The 23890-nt window shown below is 43.5% G+C and overlaps 5 protein-coding genes across 5 annotated transcripts; 2 read left to right on the top strand and 3 right to left on the bottom strand.

The window, feature by feature from the left end:
* Positions 1-9224: 9224 nt before the first annotated feature.
* On the bottom strand, positions 9225-9881 carry H1-1 (H1.1 linker histone, cluster member). The gene has a single exon (XM_065885336.1). The coding sequence runs from the start codon at positions 9879-9881 to the stop codon at positions 9225-9227; it is 657 nt and encodes a 218-aa protein (XP_065741408.1).
* Positions 9882-12486: 2605 nt separating this feature from the next.
* On the top strand, positions 12487-12897 carry H3C1 (H3 clustered histone 1). The gene has a single exon (XM_065885759.1). It carries the CDS (start codon positions 12487-12489, stop codon positions 12895-12897), a length of 411 nt encoding a protein of 136 aa, XP_065741831.1.
* Positions 12898-13618: 721 nt separating this feature from the next.
* On the top strand, positions 13619-14002 carry H4C1 (H4 clustered histone 1). Its single transcript, XM_065886233.1, has one exon. It carries the CDS (start codon positions 13659-13661, stop codon positions 13968-13970), a length of 312 nt encoding a protein of 103 aa, XP_065742305.1. The 5' UTR covers positions 13619-13658; the 3' UTR covers positions 13971-14002.
* A 3841-nt stretch (positions 14003-17843) lies between these two features.
* H4C2 (H4 clustered histone 2) lies at positions 17844-18160 on the bottom strand. The gene has a single exon (XM_065885500.1). It carries the CDS (start codon positions 18156-18158, stop codon positions 17847-17849), a length of 312 nt encoding a protein of 103 aa, XP_065741572.1. The 5' UTR covers positions 18159-18160; the 3' UTR covers positions 17844-17846.
* A 4418-nt stretch (positions 18161-22578) lies between these two features.
* On the bottom strand, positions 22579-22989 carry H3C2 (H3 clustered histone 2). The gene has a single exon (XM_065885279.1). It carries the CDS (start codon positions 22987-22989, stop codon positions 22579-22581), a length of 411 nt encoding a protein of 136 aa, XP_065741351.1.
* Positions 22990-23890: the final 901 nt, after the last annotated feature.

The following is a 23890-nucleotide window of genomic DNA, read 5'->3' as shown; positions in this document are numbered from 1 at the left end:
CATATTTATTATGGAATACTGTAAAATACAATAAATTATACTCTCAGTTCTAAGGAATGAGCAGTTACTGTGGTGGTAAATCACCTTCCCCATACATATATTTGATCTTGCATGTTTTTCTCAGTGTGAGCATTCCCCCATGGCATTGCACATGCTAATACGTGGTTTTAAATGACTGTAGCGATCTCATAATAGCACATACGCTCAGGTTGTTTCTTGCAATTATAACTTATGTTCAAATGAACATCATTGTATGTAAGTAGGTTTTCACTTCTCTTGTTTACCTCAGGGTGGGTTTTTGAAAGAAAGTTTCCGAGTCACAGTATATGGACATTTATTTAAAATACTATTGATATATTCTTATCTCCCTCTTTCCCTTTCCCCCGCTTCCCTTACCCACCTCTTCTGTTTCCATAACTCTCACTGTCATCAGCCAACCCCTCCAGGAGCTGGGAACCTGGAGGGGCTTTGATAATGTGGAAAGCTATGGGCTGGTGAACCAGATGGGAGAATCTTTCCGAGGAGATGGGAATGGAGAATGCTAAAGTTTGCAGGTGAAAACATCACTGGAGCCTAGACCACTTCATTAATCCCCACTTCTGTTTCCTAACGTAGGAAAGGGAGGGATATAAAAATGAAAAAAAAAAAAAAAGGAGGGGGGAGGGGAGAGAACAAGGAGCTGGATGCATCTGGGATTTGCTGCAGAAGTGTGGTTCCTTCTCCTGAAGGACAGGCAAAGCTGTCACTGTCCTAGAAGACTAATTCATGGCCAATCACTAAGCACGTGACAATTTTTGATGAGTATCAAACCACCCCAAAACTTATTTGCTTAAAACTACTACCATTTATTCACTTACAGTTCTGTAGGTCAGCTGGTGGTTCTTGTAGTCAGGGTTGAATTCTGCTGGTTCTTCTCCTGTGTCTCTATCAGCTGGAGAGTCAGCTGGCATTGGGTAATATAGGATGGCCTCACCTGCAAGTCTGGCAGTTGGTAGGCTGTTGACTGGGTTCTTCATTCTCCAGCAGACGAGCTCAGTCTCTTTCGTAACATGGGTGTTTCAGGGCTGTGGGAGAACCAAGATGGGGACAAGCTGCAATGTGCCAGGCTCTTTTCAAGCATCTGCTCAGGTCACATTTGTTAGATTACTCGGCCAAGTCCAGACTCAAGGGACAGAGATATAAACTCCACCTCTTTTTTTTTTTTTTTTTTTTGCGGTACACGGGCCTCTCACTGTTGTGGCCTCTCCCGTTGCGGAGCACAGGCTCCGGACACGCAGGCTCAGCGGCCATGGCTCACGGGCCCAGCCGCTCCGCGGCACGTGGGATCTTCCCGGACCGGGGCACGAACCTGTGTCCCCTGCATCGGCAGGTGGACTCTCAACCACTGCACCACCAGGGAAGCCCTAAACTCCACCTCTTGATGAGAGGAGCGACGATGTCACATTGTAATGAGCAATAAGATGAGATAAATTGAGGGCAACGTTTGCAATCTATCATAAGACATTTGCTGCATACAGTCTCAAAATCTAAATTAAGGAGGGACAGAGATGCAGAGGCATTCTGAGTGCCTGGTCCTCAGTAGATTCGGCACCAGTTTCTCCCCAAAGACAAGGTCTATTAGAGCTCTCAGCACCATCAATAATTCCACTTTCTTCACCCACACAAACAGCTTCAGTGCCTGGGATTCTGTGCGAACGGCTCCTCACATCCTCCTCTCTCAGCCTTGCCTCTCACACCCACTCACACCAACAGCCTGAAGTGGAGTCTGTGCACCGGTTCTCTGGGACTCGCAGTGAGGGAACGGCGTTATCATGCAGCTGGGATTGGAAATGCAGGAAGATCTGCACATAGGCTCTTCACCCCCAAAAAGTCCCTTCTTCTCCAGGAATAAGGAAGACAGTGATCGTCGTTCAAGAAGGTGCTTGATTAGCATATTAATTAGCTTGTGCCCAAGAGACTATGCTAATCTCCTTGAGTTTATCCTGATACCCCTGGACAAGTAAAAATGATCCAATCTGTCATATTCCAGGAACTGGGTGTCCGTTCATCACTCCAATTCATGGGCAGGACCTCTAGTCTTCAGATCTCCTTCTCCTTCCCACATCTTGTATCTCAGCCATCCGTCTCCCTGTGTCTCTTTTCTCTAGGTTCTCTGAGGATGGGACTGGTTGTTTTCCTTTTTTCAATCTTGATGCCACTCCTCAGTTCCTGTTTTAGTTCTCTGGACATCCTGCGATCCATTAAAGATATTAGGTAAAGTTTAAAAGTAAAAATTTCCACCTTTCTATGATCCAGACAGATCTATGTCCAATTTCTGATTTTACTTACAAGTAGACAAGTGACACCACCCCTCTGTGCCTCCATCCGCTTCCTCCAGTGTGATAGTGGGGCAATAATCCCAGTTTGTAGTGAGAAGTGCTCAGGCACAAAGCACTAGGTATACAACACAATAAACAAGATTTTTGTTAATTTATATAATGATTGCAAAACACTTTTATACTTCTGACCTGCTGAAGAGGAATTCTTGGGCCACCATCACTTAATCTTTGTGGAATCCTGGGTAATTCAATTCTTTCTCTGGGCCTACCATTACTCCAGAAAAATATTAACTCAGTTTTAGAGATCGAGGAAGAAACAACATTCACTACTGTGAGGGGCTCCACCCAGATCAGTGGTTCTCAACCCTTGAAGCAAATTCCGGTACCTAGAGAGCTTTTAAATAACTTATTGAAGACTGGCCTCCTCCAGACAAATTAAAAAGGGATGTGGACGTGAGGGAGGGGAGCTCAGGCAGAGGACTGACATCCTACGGTTCTGTAGGTGGCACTGAAGGGTCTTCTCCCCCGGGGGTGTCGCCGGGTGTCACTTCTTTGGCCTTACCCAGGCCCACCACACCCCAGACGAACCACAAGATAACTTCAGCACCCCCTCGCCCCCCGCATGGGGCACTCTCACTTCTCTCCAGATGCGGGTCCTGGGGGCGTTCAAGGTCCCAGCCCCACCAGGGCGGGCGGCAGTATCCCTGGGGGCTGCCCTTGGGCTGCGGCCTCCCTTCCACATTGGCAGGCGGGTGGCAGGTGGGACGGGCAGCCGCAGGATGGAGTCGGGGCCTCCGCCCATTCCGCGAACTGGCGGGAGCTGGTCTACGAGGAATTGCCAATCAGAGGGGCCCTTTCTATTCAACCGTGGCCTCATTTTAACTGAATTACATTGGCAACCACCCTATTTCCAAATAAGGTTACATTCTGAAGCAATGGGGGTTATGATTTAAACATAATTTTGGGGGGAAGGGGGGGTGGGTGGGACATAATTCAACCTACACATTGTCTAGGCTTGCACACTTGGACCTTGCCCTCTCTCTGAAGAGTCAACAAATAAGTGAATGAGCCTTTAAAAAACAGAAACATGCAGAAGTGTGGCAGATAGTGGCTGTGCACCAAACCTATATCATCTTCCTAGACACTGGAATGAGAATATTTCACCTACTTCCTTACATCTCCCTTTGTAGTTAGGAGTTCCCATGTGGAAAGGGAAGCATCGTGACCCTCCAGAGAGTTTAGAGGAAGAAGTGATAAATTAGTTCAAAGAGAGCACCCACAAATTATAAAACGTACTCCCCTTTCTTCTCACATTTTTGCATTGACCCTGGCTCAGTATAGATTCGATGTAAAAGCGTACTACCCTTAAGATATTATTGGCCTTTAATAGCTGGTAAGGAGCTGCTGTGGGGTGGAGTTCAGAGAGCACGTTAGTTCCTACAGAATTTTCCCTGGCAGAAGCAAAAACTAAATGACTTCCAAGGCTTTTCTAGCTCTAAGAATTCCACAGTTCTTTGAAAAGCTGGAATTGTCCTACAATTGCCCTATAATTGAAAAATAAGAACAGGAAGAGTGGATGATCTTATTCATATTTTATAAAGGATCATCAATCCTCAATTAAAACAATGTGGTATTAGTGCTTAACGGAAAGACTGACACAACAGAATAGAAAGTCTAGAAATAGACAAGTAATACAGGAATTTTGTATCCAATAAAGAAAGCATTTCTAATCACTAGTAGTAAAGATGGACTTTTTTAATAGTGCTGAGACAACTAGACAGCCATTTGTAAAACACCAGAAGGAACTTCAAGTAGATCAAAGATTGAAACATAAAATCGAAACAAAACAAAAAGCCAGAAGTACTTAAAGAAAATATAGGCGAATTCCTTTGATTCTTGAAGTGGGAAAGACCTTTCTAAATATTACTCAAAATCCAAAAGCCATGAAAGAAAACATTGGTAAATTCAATTACATAAAAATAAAAAGGCTGCATAACAAATTTTATCATAATCAAAGTTAAATGACAAATGACTATCTGAAAAAAGTATTTTGCAACTCTTATTATGAAGGGCTAATCTCACTAATATGTAGAGATTCTGAAAGCAGAATAAACCGTTGTTCCTTTACACAATATCATCATGTACCCATGGAAAGAATAAGGAAGACCTCTGCTTCCTGTTGTAGACACAGCTCCAGGACATACTGCTAAGTGAACAATGGTAGAGAACATGTATGTATTATCCTATGAAAGGGTGAGAAAGAAGAGTATATATTTTTTTCATTTCTATTTGCATAAAGAAACAGTGGAAGGGGAACTGTGTCGTCAGGGACATTGGTGTGTAACTTGACTTCTGGGTGTATATCTTTTCATACGGTTTTGATTTTTGAATCAAATTATTTATTAAAAAATAAAATTAAAAAAGATGTGACCCATGATAGTTGAAATCTAGTAATATTTTTGTCTTTAGGTATTTGTATTTGTTTTTAAGCTTCCATTGTTATACTTTTACCGTGCCCTGTTATTTGCAATGTTACTTTTCACCCTTTGAAATAGAAATCCCACTTCTGGGGACCTACTTTTGAGACACACTTGAAAATGATTATGTAATTGTTGTTAACTAAATTTTTAAGAACCCAGCGATAGGTGACTGGTGAGATAAACTATGTAGCATCGCACAATGGAATACTGTGGGTATTTGCAAGGCCGCCATTTTACTATTTAGGAGTTAGTACTTCTTTTTTAATCCAGTTCTGTTTTTATATGCAGAATAATTATATTTTTCTACATGGGCACATTGCTGAAGAGCTGAAAAATATGTTATGGTATAAAGAAAAGAAGAAATTCCCTTCTCCTCCCCCAATATTCCCCGTTTTTACTTTGGCCACATAGGATACAATAAAAGTTTTAGCATCAAGATGAGAGAGTACTCCCCTCATCTTATTTTTTTTCTTTTTTCTTTTATGTGTTATTATTGTACATCTTACACAGCAAAACCCCTTATTTATGGTTTATATCTTCTTAAGGAGGCCCCACTGGTCTTCAATTGTTCTGGCAGTCATATAACCTTCTGTTCTTTTCTCTGTCCCTCTCTTTTTTCTTTTCTTTCAAAAAACCCCACAGGCAGGGATAATCAAACCAATTATTAGTAAAGAATATAATTTCTGTGTCACCATTCTTACCTACTGGTCTCAGAAGATCTCTCAGACAATCAATGAGATTGATTTCAAGTCTGTCTCCTCTTACGTGGATGTTAGAGCTGATATAATTCTGTGGTCAGAACATCAAAACAATGGACTCCTGGAATTGTAAAAGACCATAAGGAGCATGTTAACCACTGGGTTTCAGACTTCTTTGACTGTAACCCCAATAAGACATGCTTTCTTCTTTATGACCCAGAACGTACACGCATATGCCTAACAACATAAGTGTCTGAAGCCTAAATTCCAGGAAGCCATATTTATCCTTACAATGTGCACACTCTAATATGTTCTAGTCTATTCTATCCCTAACAGGCCATGAAAAACACTATTCTAATCTAACCGTTTTGCTTTTAAATAAGCAAATGGAAGCACAAAGATGTAGAACAATGATTCAGATTTATGTATGATAAATGATCAGGGCCAGGTCTCCTCTGTCCTTTCCCCTTTCTTTATATTCTTCTCTACCTCAGTCGCCCCCTTGGTGACCTCACCAAGTCTCATGACTTTAAATGCCATCCATAGACCAATGACTCCATCTTAATTCAACTCCATCCTCCCCCAAACTACTCTTGTCAAAATTACTGACCTCCATACTGCTAAACCAAGGAACTATTCTCAGGCTTCTAATCACTTCAGTCTATCATCAACATTTGAACCCAGTTGATTACTCCCTTATCCACTTGGTAATCTCTTGGACTCTGCAAATTTCACAACAGAATTTCTGGTTCACCCTCCCCCAACTCCACCACAGCACACTTGCTTCTCTCTTATAGATGACCATCTTAGGAAAACTCATCTCATTCTTTCAGTCACATTGAGTTTGAGGGCTTAACATCTAAGAAAGCACTGAACAAATTAAAAGAGAAAAACCGTATGATTATATCAATACATGAAGTATGGCAGCCATTTAAATTTTTTTTAAGTAAAATAGGAATTGAAGGTAACCATTTAAACATAATGGAGATACAAAAAGTTAATAACAGATATTATTATAAAGGACAACACTTAATACCATGCTAATTAAAACCAAGAACTAAAAAGGGATGCCTCCTAAAAATATTATTCAACTTTATTTTGGAAATTCTTAGCAAATGCTATCCAAAAAGAAAATGAAATGCTTGGTATTCACATTTAAGGAAAACAGAAATAGTTAAAATTATTTTGCTAATGACTAGGAAAAACTCAAGGGGCTCTTAGTTTAAGGAGTAAAGGAAGTAGAATTATAGAAATCAGTAAGTTTGCTGGATACAACATATCAATACATTTCTTCCTTCCTAGCAGTAAGGCCTAAAAATAGGAAATGAGTATTCCATTCACAATAGAAACAAGGAAATAAATTAATTAGGAATAAAATTGAGAAGGACACATGACTCATACAGAGAGAACAGTAGAAAAGAATGAGAATACAGAAATAGATCTCATTATATAAGAATTTAATAAATAACAAAAATGATATATTTCAGTTCAGTATGAGAAGTGAATGTATTATTTAACAAATGGTGCGAAAACAACTGGCCATCCATCTGGAAGGATGTAAACTTGGATTCTATCTTAAACTACATAAAACAAATTCTAGATGGATTAGAAACTAAACATTTTTTAAGAAGCAAAAATTTGTAGAAGAAAAGCTAGGAGGTGAATAAATAATGGAGGGGTGGGATTCAGTTTCTAAACCAAGAGTGGAAATCTAGAAGCTATAAAAGATACATTTGTGATTAAAATGTCTAATTTTAAAATGTTATATATATCTCATAAATTTTATATAATACATATAAATGGAAAATATACCATAAACAAAGGAAATATAGAGATAAAAGCCAAGAGTAGAAAACTATCTGCAACACAGGTGATAACTGTACGGTTCATTTTTCTATCATATAAAAAACACAATTGGGCAGGAAAAAGACAAACTGCCTAATGAAAAATTAGCAGAGATATAAATGGAAATTCTCTGAAAAGCTTATTCAAATGGCCAATAAACCTAAAGAAAGGATACACTGGTGGTCATGGTAATGCAAATCAAAGTGACAATGTGAAATAATTTTACCCCCTTTAGACTGGCAGAAATTAATGAGATCACACCCTGATGGTTGGAATGCAGGAGGGGGAGCCATGTTCAGGCTATGTCAGGGCCTACTGAAATTTAAAATACACTCTAACTAATCTAGCAATTTCAGCTTTGGAATTCTATTGTTTATTGCCCTATGCTCAGCAGTTGTAAATAGAGACGTCAATACTTATCAATATGAAATGGATGGATAAATTATTCTACTCCACATGCAGGACATTAAAAAAAAAGATTTGACTTGAAAGGATTTCTTTTAAGGTTAAGAGAAAAGCAGAGAAGCGTATATATCGCCATTTTGTAAATAATAATAAAACACTACCAGAAAAAGAAAACAATCATGCATGTTTACGGATAAGTGTTTGTAAAAGACTGAATTCAAAGGAAAACATGAATAGCTACATACCTGTTTGGGGAAGGGGAGTAGGGATGTGAAGTGACAGTAAGGCAGACATTAAGGGGATGCAAGGAGCCATGCAAAACAATGGGGGGAAAAAGACAAAACATAAAACAATTGACTATTAACGAATTTGTATGCACATATGTAAAAGTGTTACAACTAATTGAGCTTCGCTAAGTAAAAGTGAGTAAACCTGGCTCAACATATGGTACTTTTTTTTTCTCGGATGTGAAAAAAGACGTTATTAAAATGAATCCCAGAATTAAAGTTTCAAAAGCTTAAAGGGGCAATTCTATGAAAGTGTCCCCGAGTATTTAACGTGGTGCAGCGCACCAGGGTTGAAAACCCTGCAGGCAGAGAAATAAGATCTAGTTAGGCGCAGAGTGGGAGTTTCAAATATTATCCAATCAGGGCAGTTCTGTTTCTATAAAGAGAAACCGGGACTAGCTGACAACCTGCAACTGGACCCAGGGTAAGTCGCCGAGCATGAACGATCTGCAAGGTCAGAGCTCGACTGTGATGTCGCTGCAGGAGGCGTGTGAAGCCTACCTGGTAAACTCAAGGACACCAATCTGAGTGCCATGTAAGCCAGAGGATCACCGTCATTCCCAAGGTCAGACAGCTCTTGAGCCACATCTCAAAAGCATTTTTCAGGGCCACCCAATTTTGGAAAAAGCCGATTTAGCAATATTGCCCAAGAACATAATGTCCCCACTTTGGTCTCGCAGAGAACGCCAAGGAAATGTTGAGTTGACAAACGAGCACATAGTACACGGACCCAGCCTCAGCCACAGGTTCAATCGCAGCTACAGGCAGTTACCACTGAGGACGAATGTTTGGGGTGTGGGACTTCAGGATCGGTTCAATAAAGCTCCCCCAGGTATTTCTAACGTACAGGTAGAGATGTAAGCTTCTGGTTAAAATGGGACTAGGGAAATAGATCCTGAGCGTTGAAGCTTAAATCACTTGGGAGACCAAAATCAAAACGAAACAAAACAAGAAAACCAAAACACCAGCTTCCTCAGGAATCAATTTACAAATCCCACAGCGAGAATTTCATCTCAAAAGAATTCTGACGTGAAGCAACAACTGGCTTAAACACACTGCATTTGCATGGGGCTAAAATTTATGAAACTTGTAAGACGGAGAGCTTGTGTACTTAAAGCTCTTTCCCTGAAATAAGTAGGTGGCTCTTAAAAGAGCCGTTGGGTTATTGGAAGCAGCTTCCAACCAGAACTTTTACTTTTTCTTCGGTGCTGCCTTCTTGGGCTTGGCAGCAGTCTTTGGCTTGGTCACCTTTGCTTTGGCCGCTTTGGGTTTCACAGCCTTGGCTTTAGCAGGACTCTTACCTATTTTCTTAGGCTTTACAACCCTGGACTTCTTAGGACTCTTGGAGGACTTCTTTGTCGCCGCAGGCTTTTTAGCCTTCTTCGGAGTCTTGACACCTTTTTTACCAGCAGCCGCCCCGGTGGCCTTCTTGGGCTTCTTAGAAGAACTTGTTACCTTCGCTTTCGCTGCTACCTTTGTGGCGCTGGGCTTGCTATCCACCGAGGCTACTTTCTTGTTGAACTTGAAAGAGCCCGAGGCGCCGGTGCCCTTAGTCTGCACCAGAGTGCCTTTGCTCACCAGGCTCCTAAGGCCTAGCTTGATGCGGCTGTTGTTCTTCTCCACGTCGTAGCCGGCGGCCGCCAGCGCCTTCTTGAGCGCAGCCAAAGACACGCCGCTGCGCTCCTTAGAAGAAGAAACGGCCTGCACAATCAGCTCCGAGACTGAAGGACCCGCGGGTTTCTTCTTGGCAGCTGCTGCGGCCTTTGCGGGCTTCTTCGCCTTCCTGCCAGCTGAAGGTTTCTCGGGGGGAGTGGAAGCAGCTGGGACGGGCGGTGCGGTCTCGGACATGACGGAAGCAAAAAAGAACTAGGAAAACTACTAGGATCTGACAAGGCAGTAAAACTCGAGAGGCTCGAGCGCGCGGTATTTATAGGGCGAGGCTGCGCTGTGATTGGTGCGCGCTGGCGCCCGCCCCCGGCACCCTAGCGCCCCCTGCGCGCCCCTCCGGGTCTCCGAAGGCCAATGCCGGCCGCTGGGGCCTATAGGCTTTCTTCCCTGCCGCTTGCACTGAGGCACCCAGACAGCACCCTGCCCCCCTCCTCCCCCATCCCCCCCGCTGGTCGCCTAATGGAGACAGAAATACTAGGCAGGAAAGGGTACGGCTCTGCCGCCCATTACCATCAGAGGGTGCTACTTCTCTTTAAAAAAGAAGGGTTTTATCCTAGGGGGAGGTGGGGTGAGAAAGAGCTGTAAAGAAGGCAATCACGTAAGAATCCAAGGAGTTTCACGTGAAACCTCGCCTCTAGGAAGCAATGTCAAAAGGACATTTGTTTCTAATCTGCAATAAATGCAAAACGTTGTGTCTTGAGTGAGTGGGGAGGGACAGCAGAAAGCGAGGGGATGTAGGCCTGGTCTGCAGGTTTGGGACAAGTTTTCATCGATGCCATTGCCTTTCCTGGCAGCGCTGAGTGATGTGTGGTAGACCCGAGACGCCGGTGCCCCTGGTCTGAACCAGCGTGCATCTATTTGGGACAAAGAATAGTAGAAAGCAAAAGAACTGGCTAACACCGCAATTAACAAGCTGCACAGGTGGAAAACAGCACGCAAACAATTTCTGTAATTGCAACTTGCTTCTACAGTTTAATGCACTTAACGAACTTTTGACCCCTTTTCACCCTCACAACATATCCCAAGCTCAAAACCTAGCACAAGAGAACTATCAAGTAAGCACTGGGTGGACTAAACTGTTCCCGGAAAGGCATTGCACGCGGGGAAGTGTGTGCGTGTGGGTGTCGGGGCGAGGGTGGGGGATACGTTGCTTTAGTGTGAAAGCACAGCCCGGGGATAACATTTTAGAGCAGTCTCGCTTTAACTTGTTTTTGGTTGTACAAGCGTCAACAATGCTAAAACGACTTCAGACTGCGAATCAGGCCAACTACTAAGAGAATAAAATGCCCCTCTCACAGCCCCGTTCTGGATAATATCCCCTCACAATTCTGCCCTGGTATCGCCTAGCAGCAGGGAGAATGCAGTGACGAGTCATTCCCGCGCGCGCGACTGCAGTTTTCAAACAAGTCCGCACAGGCCTCAGTAACCGGAGCTTCCCTGGTAGCCCTCAAACAACATAAGAGCTTGTTTCCGGCTTGTGGCCAATAATGTAAGGGTTACATAGAAGGGCACGATTCGGCCAGCTTCTTTACCACCCTTTGTTACTTGCTTTCTTGAGAGTCTGTATTTACAAAATGCATTACGTAATTTCTAAGAATTTGAAAAAGGACAGTTGGAACTATGAGTCTTAGTTAGAAGGATAGTCATTTATAACACAGGTATACAATCTTTCTCCAAGGTGAAGTTTTCGTAAGTGAAAACTTCTGGAAAGACATAAACTTTTCTTAGAGTAATAAACGTGGCTTCTAATCAAACAAAGCTTTTAAAAGAGAAAATATGCATGCAGAATTTTCTTGTTTAAATAATTTGTACCTCCCGTGTCTAATGGGTTAAACTGCTTCAAATGCAACAGAAACGCTCCATGCAAATGAAGCATGCTAGATCTCCTTTCTTAATGGCTATCCAGTATAATAAACTTAGCCAATGAGAAGGTAGAATCTGGGTTACCGCCTCTTCGTCTAAAAGGTCCTCATTCGGTGTTCTTAAAGTCGACTATTTTACGTGACATATAGGAACAGTCGTTGGCAATATTAAGCTGTCCTCGTTTTGGTCCGTAATCCATTCATAGGCCCTAGTCCCTCGCCTGCTCCTCATAGGTAAACTCTGAGACGTTGTGCATGGCGTGATTGTGTGTCCGGCGTTGTACCTGGCTAAATGTATTCTAAACTTTAGAAAACTTAAGTTTCAGGAAGTTCCAAGTGTAAAGTCAGAGCATAAACAACACTTAACAAAGAAGTACCTTGTTACAGGAAATATTTCTGGAAACGCCAGTTTGATTTTACTATGCTTGAATTTACATCTTGTAGGTTTCAAAGAAGTTTCTCAGTTTAAGCGTTACAGAGGGATTTCTTTTTTTGTGAAATGGTTTTGGAAATTTATAATCCGTTATCGGGTTATCGAGCAGGGAATGTAGAATACATGAGGGCAATATTCTCTCACTCTCCCCTCCCCTCCAGAACCTAAATAAATACACAGCACTACAGTACCAATGAAGTTAAGGTCTGTTTTTTCGAAAAGGTAACGCTCAAGGCATTGCATTCTCATGAAAATCGTGGGCGGAAAAGAACACAAAAACAATTTGAAAAGAGCCGAGGATATAACGTAGTGGCCAACGAAACTGCACAGTTTCTGGAAAGTTTAAATGTAGACCAATCAGAGCTTGTTACGTAATATTTAAACATTTTTCTCGCCCAATCACTTCACCTTAGGTACTATAAATACTTGCAAACTGGTGGGCGATGTTTTTGCGCTAATATTCGGTACGTCTGTGTATCTGTAACTTGTCATGGCTCGCACTAAGCAAACTGCTCGTAAGTCCACTGGCGGCAAAGCGCCTCGCAAGCAGCTGGCCACCAAGGCGGCTCGCAAGAGTGCGCCGGCCACCGGCGGCGTGAAAAAACCCCACCGCTACCGACCCGGCACGGTGGCCTTGCGCGAGATCCGCCGCTACCAAAAGTCCACGGAGCTTCTTATCCGTAAACTACCTTTTCAGCGCCTTGTGCGTGAGATTGCCCAGGACTTCAAGACCGACCTGCGCTTCCAGAGTTCGGCGGTGATGGCACTGCAGGAGGCATGCGAAGCCTATCTGGTGGGGCTTTTCGAGGACACCAATCTGTGTGCCATCCACGCTAAGCGTGTTACCATCATGCCCAAGGACATCCAGTTAGCCCGCCGGATCCGCGGGGAGCGGGCATAATTACAGCTTTTCTCTGAAATTTCAACCAAAGGCTCTTTTCAGAGCCACCCACGTTTTCAAGTAAGGGCTGTAAGAAACTAACTTTCCAACTCAAGTTGTTCAGTATAACTTTGCATCTGCTTGGGAATGAATAGACATGCATCAACACTTGTCGGATTATGGATAACTTTTGTCTAAATATCCACTGCGTATGCGAACACACTGACCCTTTATAAGTTTATGTAAATAGTACTGTTTTCTCTTACCTTAGTAAAGAGCCAGAGTTTCAGAGGCACGCGAAATGATTGGCATTTGCAGAGCATTTTAAAAACATGTCCTTGTATTAGTTGTGAAACACAGGAATAGTGTGAGTATAAACATTTTTACGTTTCTAACTTTGATCTTGATATTTTTACAATTATCAAAATTTATTGATAATACATTTTCGCCTTCTACTTAGGATATTTGGAATCATGTTTCCTCTTAAGCCTAATTCCTCCAAGTACTGTAGTTAAAACAGTAGCCCAGTCAAGGAAGCAAAGACTATTGGTCAAACTGACCGCTTCCCACCTGCCCCACCCGCCCCGCCCTTCCCGTCCTTCCGCGTGAGTTCCCGGGGCTTGGAGGCGGGATTAAGGGAGGGGACTGTTGGCGTCACACTTCCGGTTTGCGCGCTTTCCATTCTCTCTTTGGGGGAGTTGGGCGGGGGAGAGGTGGTAGGTATATAAGGATCCGCTCTCCCTTTCTTTGTCAGTTGCTGTTGGTTTGCTTCTCTCGAGACCATGTCTGGACGCGGCAAAGGCGGCAAGGGTCTGGGTAAGGGAGGCGCTAAGCGCCACCGCAAGGTTCTGCGCGACAACATCCAGGGCATCACCAAACCCGCCATCCGCCGTCTGGCCCGGCGTGGCGGTGTGAAGCGCATCTCCGGCCTCATCTACGAAGAGACCCGCGGGGTGCTGAAAGTGTTCCTGGAGAACGTGATCCGGGACGCCGTCACCTACACCGAGCACGCTAAGCGCAAGACTGTCACCGCCATGGACGTGGTCTATGCGCTTAAGCGCCAGGGACGCACTCTCTACGGCTTCGGCGGTTAATTAAGCTTTCCGATTTCGCCATCAAGAATTAGCATTTCTCAACCAAAGGCCCTTTTCAGGGCCACCCAACTACTCATAAAAGAAAGCTGTAACCATTAGCCAAGGCACAGGAGTCTGCAGCTCAATGGTGTGGTTAAAATGAAAACTACTGAGTCAGAAAACATTGCGGAGATTAATGTCTATATATCCATGTAACTCCCACTCTCGCCTCCATTCACTGGACACAGGTAGGGGGTAAAGGTGATACTCAACTTACTAAAGAAAAGTGGGAAAGAACCAAGTATGGCGAGAAACTTGAATCGGTTTAGCAGGAACAAAGAGAAGCACTGCCCAATCAGCAAGCCCCATTCATGGATTTCAACCAATCAGAACTGATGATCTCATGTGGTTCCCCGCGGCGACCCAAATTTGGGGGATGGGAAATCGGGCGAGAAACGCCAAAGCCCTTGTTTAGAGAATTTTTTTAATTTGTGTTTTTACGGGTTATGAAATAGACTCCGACGAGACATCTGAATGGCTCTCAGTCATGTCCTGAGAACAGTACTGAAATTACCGCCTCTAATAGGATGATTTGTCTATATTAAAAAAATAATCTCTAGGGCTTCCCTGGTGGCGCAGTGGTTGAGAGTCTACCTGCCGATGTAGGGGACACGGGTTCGTGCCCCGGTCCGAGAGGATCCCACGTGCCGCGGAGCGGCTGGGCCCGTGAGCCATGGCCGCTGGGCCTGCGCGTCCGGAGCCTGTGCTCCGCAACCGGAGGGGCCGCGGCAGTGAGAGGCCCCCGTGCCGCAGGAAAAAAAAAAAAAAAAAATTCAGACTGCCAGCAAACCCAGGGCATTGAATTCAGGCGAAATTAAAATCTCGTTTACGAAGAAAACGCACTTCCTTCTCTTTCGGTGTCAACACAGCCCTCAGCAGTTAGCTGTACTTTTTTCCTTACTTCACAGAGGAATGGAAATTAGGGTGATGGAAATGTTCTAAAATTAAATAGATTGTAGTGATTGGTTGTACAACTAGGTAAATATACTAAAATTCATTGAGTTGTACACTTAAAGTGGGTGAATTTTATGGTATGTAAGTTATATCTCAATAAAGCTGTTTTACATATATGTATATGTATGTGTGTGTGTATATATATATATATATGTATATATATACATATATATATACACACATATATAATCACCAGGCAGGGTAGCAGGAGATTGTTTGTAGGGTAGGCACTGTTGGTCTGTGAAGAGTTTCTCTTGCTAAAGTTGAAAGTATGGCCTGCTTGGTCTAGTCTGTCATTATAGCCACAGGAGGTTTTAAGCAAGAATGTCCCTAGTCCAATTATATATTCCAGTAGCATATCAGACTTTAGAACTCAGCTGGAGAAAGGATGTGAATTCACTTGAAGTTGGCTAAAAGGAAAACAGCTTATCCTCATCTAAAAAGATATTCACAGATGCCTCTGTCATTGGGTTCCTTTTTGTATCATTTTTATAGAAGGCTGATTTCAGCCTCGGTGTGTTAGTTTCAGTCAATAATTCTCCTAGCTTTTTTGGTCCCATTTCCCACCTGATAACTGTCCTCCAAGATTTTGGGGGGAATGATAAAAGTACAGAGCCTGGCTTAATTTAAACTGTCAATGGGGAGAGTTCAAGGCTGCATTCTAGATGACCAGAGGAGCAAAAATGGGCCTGGTTGGGATAGTGGTCACTTTATGTTTTCCTTAGCTGGTGTCCTGGTGTCTGTCAGGAGATATGTATTGATTTCATGTAATGTGCCTGATACTGTTGTAGGCATTGGGGTACACCAGTAAGCAAATTAGAATTTCCTGTCCTCCATTCAGAGCATATGTAATGAAGTGTGTGGATAGTTTTCCTGCACTGGAGGGAGGTGTGGTTGCTCCATAGACCAGCTTCTGTTATGGCTGGCCTGTTTTTTTTAGTTCATAAGCCGTGTAGATAGTATCACACTCATTTTAGTCACACCCACTACCTGAGTGAAAAACCTGTGAGCCTTCCTCAGGCCTAACAGTCATGAAGTCCTTGTTCAGAGCAAAGATAATGCTGCCTGATTTGCCACTCCTGCAACATTCCTAAGAGCCAGAGAAAACCTGGCATGCTGACTGATTCAGACAGTGCCAAGTCAAGGAATTGTAGATGGGGGATCAATTATGGCAGCCCTCTGGTGGGCTAGGGGGGTGGGAGAGGGCCTGAATGCTTGTGTAGAAAATTCACGCATGCATTCATTCAACTCTGCCATGAAAGGACACAAGGGAAGACAGCAGTCTATGAAGCAGGAAATGGGTCATCAGACACCAGATCTGTCTGAATCTATCCAGTGCCTTGATCTTGGACTTCAGTCTCCAGAACTGTGAGAAATGTTTGTTGTTTAAGCACACAGTCTATGGTGCTTTTATTATAGCAGCCTGAACCAAAACACCATTTTATGGATATAGATTATATTTTATCTGGTCCCTTCTCATGACAATTTACATTGTTTCCACTCTTTTACCATTATAAACAATGTGCTGCATTAAACCACGTTTAAGTTCTTAGTGATCTCATCCAGTCTCACCGTTTGTATGTTGATGAGTCCCCAAATTTTTATCTAGTCCAGACCTCTCACCTGAACTTTAGAATCTCGCTTTCCCAACCACCTAGTCAGGTGTCAAGAGAGAGACATTAGCAGAGTAACGAGGCAGCAAAGTGTTTTCTAAAGCAGCCATCAGTACACGCTTTTCAAACATTAAATCAAAGATGCTGATTATTGTTAGCTGGTTTATCAATTTGAGGACATACTTTAAAAAACCTTTTATAATAACATAGTCATGTTTGAAAGTTTCATTAAAAAAAAATACAGTTTACTGCAGACAGAGGAAAGAGATGAGCTGGAAGGAAGGTGAAGGTGCAAGAGAGCCACTAACCACAAAGGAGGGAGCTTCTCCCTTACAACCTCAAAGGCCCTGACAGAGGCCTAGGTGTTCAGAACAGACTCCCTTAGTCTAGTAAATGGGAATTTACAAACTCTGCTTAGCTAGAGGCTTAGGGAGGGCCCCCAGCCTGAGGATGAAAATCAGCAATACCGAGGCATTGTTAAACCCGAGATCACTGGCTTTACGGGGGGTCACGACACTCAGCATGATGCCTGGCTCAAACTCTAGAGGTACCTGAGGCCAAGGTCTGGGGCGCGACCCAGCGGAGGACGGGGAGGTGCTAGGAATGGAGAGATCACAGAAGGCAGATCTTTCCTGACTTTGCTAAAGGCAAATACACTAGGAACTACCAGCTGGCGTCTTGCTCGCAATGCATTTTAATTGATCCGGCTTCTGACTTCTCGTGAGCGAAGCGGCACCCTCGCAGGTTCTGGCAATTTGTACAAATATTTACTGAACCCTCCCAGGACCAAAAACAAGATCGGCGGCGACTCAGTAATGCCCGCTTCCCAAGAAAGAAACCGCCTCCTCGACGAAACTCCGGCTGGCAGTTGTCGCTCCTTTTACAGACGATGTGGGGTAGGCAGGATCCCTCCCACTAGAAAAAGCCGGGGACGCCGGGCCATAAGTCCTTCATTGAGGTTACCGGGACTTCCAGACCCCTCTCATTAGCTTTCCTTAGTCCAGTGTTAGCCCCACCCACAAGCAAGCCCTTGCAGCCTGATTAGGCAGAGGTACCCCTACTCTTAGCAGGTACCCAAAGATTGGCTGATGGACACCGGCAGTGAAAGCGAACAGTTTGGCCCGTAGATAAGGCCACGTTAGCCTTAAAACAGAACCACTTTTTTCCCAACAGATAGGTTTTGAACACGGAAGTCGCGTACAGCTCTTCCTGAGCGGAGGTGGGCGGCCCTGAAAAGGGCCTTAAAAAAAAAAATGTATAGAATGAGACTTTAGCCCCCGAAGCCATAGAGAGTGCGTCCCTGGCGCTTGAGCGCGTAGACCACGTCCATGGCGGTGACAGTCTTGCGCTTGGCGTGCTCGGTGTAGGTGACGGCGTCCCGGATCACGTTCTCCAGGAATACCTTCAACACCCCGCGGGTCTCTTCGTAGATGAGGCCGGAGATGCGCTTCACACCGCCACGCCGGGCCAGGCGACGGATAGCTGGCTTGGTGATGCCCTGGATGTTGTCGCGCAGAACCTTGCGGTGGCGCTTAGCACCTCCCTTACCCAGACCCTTGCCGCCTTTGCCGCGTCCAGACATGATTGTCTAAATTACCGCAAACGTACAGGATGCAACAGGTTACTGCTTGGTCAAGAGTAATTATAAGCTAGAGTCGGACCTCGTTGAGAACTGAAAGCGCAGGCGGGAAGAGGCACTGACAGCGCCCCTTTGGCTCCGCCCCTCTCGGCAGTGATCCAATGACTATGTGGGAGAGAGAAGCTAGTAAAGAGGTTCACTTTTAAACTCTGGATTGTTTTGCTCCCTTTGCTCTGCATCTGAGGCTGTTTATTTCTTCGGCTGAGAATTCTAGTGGAGGCTTATACAGTACTTTATGGCAAATACTGTACTTTCTCATTCAGGAGGAAGTGATTGTTAGTTGCTAAGGGTAGCAGAATATGACTCCCCATTCCCCCGCTCCCATATGCTTCTTTGGCAGAAGGAGTATTTTTGAGTTGATGATTTTTTTAAAAACACCATACACAAAAACATTTCTAAAAACAGAGTAGAATTTACTCTTTTGTAAGGGACATTTACATTTATAAAGGGAATTTTAAATTGTGTCTTTTTCTCTGTACCAGGAAGAGAAGGATGACTAAATCACTAGAGAATCTCATCAATGAGGAGGCACTAGAATTAATTCTGTATAACAACCTTACCCTCGTTGTTCCTTTTCCTGGTAACCTCTCATAACTGGCTCCCACCCACTTCTTAGCTGAAGATGGTATTTAAGGTGGTGGCTTGGGTCAATATTGGGAGTTTACTCAGTTTTTCTAGGTATTTCTCAAGCCTACGTGAGGTATACATGTTATTAAGCTTCTGTTTGCTTTTCTCTTGTTAATCTACCTTTTATACAGCGGTTCTCAGCCAAGAACTTAGAAGGGTAGAAGGAAAGTTATTTTCCCTCCCTTATAGGTATGTTGATTATTTTGAGCTGTAGCAGAACAGCAAATGCAGAGGGAAGATTTCTCTGAACTCCCATTATCTGCCTAAAGACAGATCCTCCAAAAGGAACTCAATTGTCATAAATCCCTTCCCAAGGAGTTTCATTAACTAGGGAAGAGTGACACTTTTCTGAGGAAAGGACACTAAAAATTGACACCACACCCAGACAAACCTTGGCACAAACTATTGTCCACAAAAATTAATTGTCAATCTAAGAAAGAAATAGAGGATTTTATTAGAGCCAACCTGAGGATTATAACCTGGGAGACAGTCTTTCAGAACACTCTGAGGACTGTTCTGCTTGTCAGAGGTCAAAGCACAGTTATATAAGTTTTTGAGACAAAGAATCATATAGCAAAGTTACATATTGAATCTACATAGTCCAGACCTTCGTGAGTAGTGGGGCATCACAATCCCTTACAGGACTGAGAAAGGAATGTTATCCCCTAAGGAGTTACCTGGCTGGAACCAGGAGAAAATTGCTCTTTTCAACGAAGCAGGCATTCCTGTGTCTTCTAAGGAAGTCTGGTCAATCTGTAATGTGCACATTGCACACTAAAGAGGGGTAGGGGCCCAAATAAGCAGAGAGAAAATTTTATGTTTAGAAATTTTCTTGTCCTGCCTTAAACATAATTTTATTTTATCCTGTCATACCTCTCCCATCTATTCTTCTAAGGGCCCAATCATCTTTCCTAAAAATTATTTACTCTCCCCTAAGAGGCCTATATACACACCACCCCCCAACCCCTCTTCCCTATTAAGATGGTGTTTAAGTCTGAATTTTAAGCCACCTTGAGGAGTTACTCATTTTTCCCTGGGTATCTCCCACATATACATGAGGGCTTCTGTTTTGTTTTTCTCTTGTTAATCTGTATTTTATTTCAGGGGTCTCACAGAGGGAAAATTATTTTTCCTTCCCTACAGCTGTGTGACCTTTAACCTTGCCTTTGTTTTCTTTATCTGTAAAACTGGGTAATGATAACACTGATGGAACTCTAGTGAAGATTTAATTTAGCTATTGTAAGCAAAGCATTGGAACAGAGATTGGCCCATGAAGTCCTATATAAACGTGACTTGTTTTCGGTTGGTATTATTTCTTAAAGAATCTTCCTGGACTTGAGATATTGCCCTGAGGTCTCATCTTTACTCCTAACACAGTATCAATCACACAAATATGCATTTACTCATGAGGATTGTTTTTTTTTAAATCACAGCATCTAATAAAGCACAAAGTATCAAAGCATTGTTTTGTCTTTCATACGACATGTTAAACATGGTGGGTCCAAATATGTTCCTTTGGGCCCTCTCCCAAGGTGCACTGACAATCTCAGGCTTCTAGCTTTCCTGCAGCCAAGCCTGGGGTGCTGTTCAAATCTCCTTACCAGTTTCCCACTATTGTGTTAAATCTCTTGAAAACACTCATTGAGCAGTAACTCACTTCTAGTGGGACAACTGGAAAGGCTACTACTAAATTTTTAAGTCTGAAAGATTTACCCTGACCTTGACTTCCTCCTCCTTTCCTTTGAGAGACTTTATAACAAACCAAAACTCATTCTAGACTCCAACAGCATTAGCTGTAAACTTCAACCTGTGGTGTAACATCACTCTGTGGGCCTGGGTAAGAAAAACCCTTTCTTACTGAAGACCTTGCAGCAGCCATTTAAAAGATACAATCTGTACATTAAACACCCCCTTTTGTCTTCAGCCTGACCTTAGTCACTCCCCTAATATAAAATAATAGATGCTTAATGCAATGATATTAAAATGCTGGCACCATCCCCCTGCTCAAAGTGTTCAGTAAATTTTCTTTCACAAATTTGATTTTCTTCCACGTTTGATTTTAAAATGTCTGAATTTTATTTCTAAACTGAGCAGAATCTATGCAAGTAAGTAATGCCAAGTAAAAAGGAAATTTAGAAGCTAAAGTTTGTCTTTATTTCAAATTTCGAAAAATCCTAGAGTATGAGAGAAAATGATGCACAGTTCAGGAAAATTAATGCATTTATATGATGCTATGTGTCCCAAACTTGATGCATATTATTCTAATAACAACCCTACGAAGTGGGTAGTGTTACCCCCATTTTTTCTGATGGTGGAGAAATTGATTTGTCTAAGATGACACATGAAGTAGTAAAGCTGGGATACGAACCCGGGTAAGCTAGCATCCAGATGCTGCCAGCTTGCAGAGTATACCCTAGAAAAATTAACAAGGTTATGAATTGTAAGACTGTGTCAACCTTTTTTTCCCTAGATACTGCACAGTTGTTCTGTTGAGGGGCTCAAGTAAATGAAGACTTAAAGCCAAATCCATGTTCCTTGGCTGGGAAGGGGAAGGATCAGCCGGTCCCAGCCATTGTCCCCTGCCTATCTGATCCTCAGAGAGCAATGGGCACTTTTACTTTTTAAAGGCTATCCTATCAGGCCCTGTACATAAAACACTTTTCCCAAGATACATAAAATATTAAAGGAAAAAGTCAAACAGTGTACATAAGAGCCAGCACAGCAATAAACAAGAAAAACCAAGATACCTGGACTTCAGCAGGGGCCAAAAGCTGAGGGGCAAAATCACCTTGGTTTAAGCCAAGGGCATTGGTGCCTCTGACAGACCTCTTATACGGGTAACAAAGATCTGTGCCAGGCAAAGGCTTATACTAGTCTGGAAAAAATAAAATGTTAAAATAAAACAATATACAGAGAAAAATATCTTTGTCATTAAAAAAAATACATTATTTTGTAAACCAAAAGTTTTTATTGAAACCCTGAAATGTAAATAAATCCAAGTGAACAACAACACCCATTACTGTGTATCTTGTAGGTTTTGTTTTAGGTGGGAGTTGGGCAAATTATTTTAGCAAGGTGAATCAACTCTCATCTCAGAGGTAGGCAGACTACTAGGAATAGGGTATGGAAAAAACTGAAGCAAAGCCTTCAGAATTGGTGGCTGCCATGTTTTTCAGCATTCCGTATTTTATAGTTTGTAAAATATAGTGTAAAAGCTACACAATAAAATGGTTATTTTTCTTCTCACATTTGGTCACTATCCCATGTGTCACTTTTCACCCAGTACTGAACCCCCAAGCCGAAAAAACGTAAAAGCAAGATCACCGAGTCAAATGGCTAAAGTCCTATATTTGAGTAACAACTACAGCAAAGAACTGTGAAAAAATTGTACAGCATAGCATACCATGGTACATAGCCCTAGAAGAGACAAAAGCAATGTGAGATAAAGCAATACAATCAACTGGAGTATTTACAAGCAGGGCCATAATTAAATAAGGTTTGATAAACTATGTTTGGATGGCTACCTGTTAAGGAAATATGGTTAGACCCTCACCTCACAACTCCAGGAATGTCTGGCTGTGGCGGAAGGAGTTGGGACGGGAAGAATTCTACCCTAACCCACCCTTGTTAAAGGGATAATTTTACTTCCTCACGGTACAGCTCTTCAAAATGAAGTTGTAGGTGGCTCTGAAAAGAGCCTTTGGGTCTTAGATTGGCACTTAATGGAAAAACAAGTTTACGCCCTTTCACCACGGATGCGACGGGCAAGCTGGATGTCCTTGGGCATGATAGTGACGCGCTTGGCGTGGATAGCACACAGGTTGGTGTCCTCAAAAAGCCCCACCAGATAGGCCTCGCACGCCTCCTGCAGCGCCATCACGGCCGAGCTCTGGAAGCGCAGGTCGGTCTTGAAGTCCTGCGCGATCTCGCGAACCAGGCGCTGGAACGGCAGCTTACGGATCAGCAGCTCTGTGGACTTCTGGTAGCGGCGGATCTCGCGCAGGGCCACCGTGCCGGGCCGGTAGCGATGCGGCTTCTTCACGCCGCCCGTGGCCGGTGCGCTCTTCCGGGCTGCCTTGGTGGCCAGCTGCTTGCGCGGCGCCTTGCCGCCGGTAGACTTGCGAGCGGTCTGCTTAGTGCGAGCCATGACAAAACCCCACGACGAGTGTTCTCCCGAATGCCGAGGAAAAGCACTCAGCCGTCCTTCTTTTATACAGCCAGGCCACCAACTATTGGACCCAAGAACATTCGAAAGTACCCGCGCCCTCCTCTGATTGGTCTATTTCTGTGCCTGGCCCCGGAAGAATTAAGAACTGCTTTCGGGTTGGTGAATGAATCCTAAACCCTGCCCTTTAACTATAGCGACTCCGACGCCCTGATGTCATTTTATTTACGCTTTCGCTTCCAAAACGTACAGCAAAGTTACACAAAGCAACGCGGGCACCGCCAACGGATTGATTTTTTGTGTAATTTTTTTTTTTTTTTTTTTTCCGGTACTCGGGCTTCTCACTGTTGTGGCCTCTCCCGTTGCGGAGCACAGGCTCCGGACGCGCAGGCTCAGCGGCGATGGCTCACGGGCCCAGCCGCTCCGCGGCATGTGGGATCCTGGCGGATCGGGGCACGAACCCGTGTCCCCTGCATCGGCAGGCGGACTCTCAACCACTGCGCCACCAGGGAAACCCTCTTTTTTCTTTTTTTTAAAGTACAATCACCAAAGATATTTTGGAAGTGCTTAGAAAAATTAGATGGGCTGCCATCTAAAATGATACTCAGATTTTCCAGAGTCTGGCACAAACATTGTGGAGTCAGGAAGATGTTTCTGACACGAGCGCTAAGTACCAAGGATCTGTAATTTACTCAATCCCTTCAGGAAATGTGTAATGTTTTTATAAAGTTGAATAGATGCAGAGGTTTGGGGTGTTCCTTTGAGTCCAACAAAAAATGTTGAAGGTTAATTTTAGATACAGCGCTTTTCACTATACTGAAAGTGAGTATACTTTCCTCACTCCAGTGCGAAAAACTTTACAAAAGTCACCGCTGGAACAAAG

The sequence above is a fragment of the Phocoena phocoena genome, chromosome 10, assembly GCF_963924675.1.
Source record: "Phocoena phocoena chromosome 10, mPhoPho1.1, whole genome shotgun sequence".
Classification (NCBI taxonomy): Eukaryota; Metazoa; Chordata; class Mammalia; order Artiodactyla; family Phocoenidae; genus Phocoena; species Phocoena phocoena.
The sequence above is the reverse complement of the archived record's forward strand: the minus strand, read 5'-3'. Positions and strand labels throughout refer to the sequence as shown.

What these genes read in the sequence shown, in the direction of transcription:
- H4C1 (XM_065886233.1), top strand. Translation starts at nt 13,659, where the DNA reads ATGTCTGGACGCGGCAAAGGCGGCAAGGGTCTGGGTAAGGGAGGCGCT.
- H4C2 (XM_065885500.1), bottom strand. Translation starts at nt 18,158, where the DNA reads ATGTCTGGACGCGGCAAAGGCGGCAAGGGTCTGGGTAAGGGAGGTGCT.
- H1-1 (XM_065885336.1), bottom strand. Translation starts at nt 9,881, where the DNA reads ATGTCCGAGACCGCACCGCCCGTCCCAGCTGCTTCCACTCCCCCCGAG.
- H3C2 (XM_065885279.1), bottom strand. Translation starts at nt 22,989, where the DNA reads ATGGCTCGCACTAAGCAGACCGCTCGCAAGTCTACCGGCGGCAAGGCG.
- H3C1 (XM_065885759.1), top strand. Translation starts at nt 12,487, where the DNA reads ATGGCTCGCACTAAGCAAACTGCTCGTAAGTCCACTGGCGGCAAAGCG.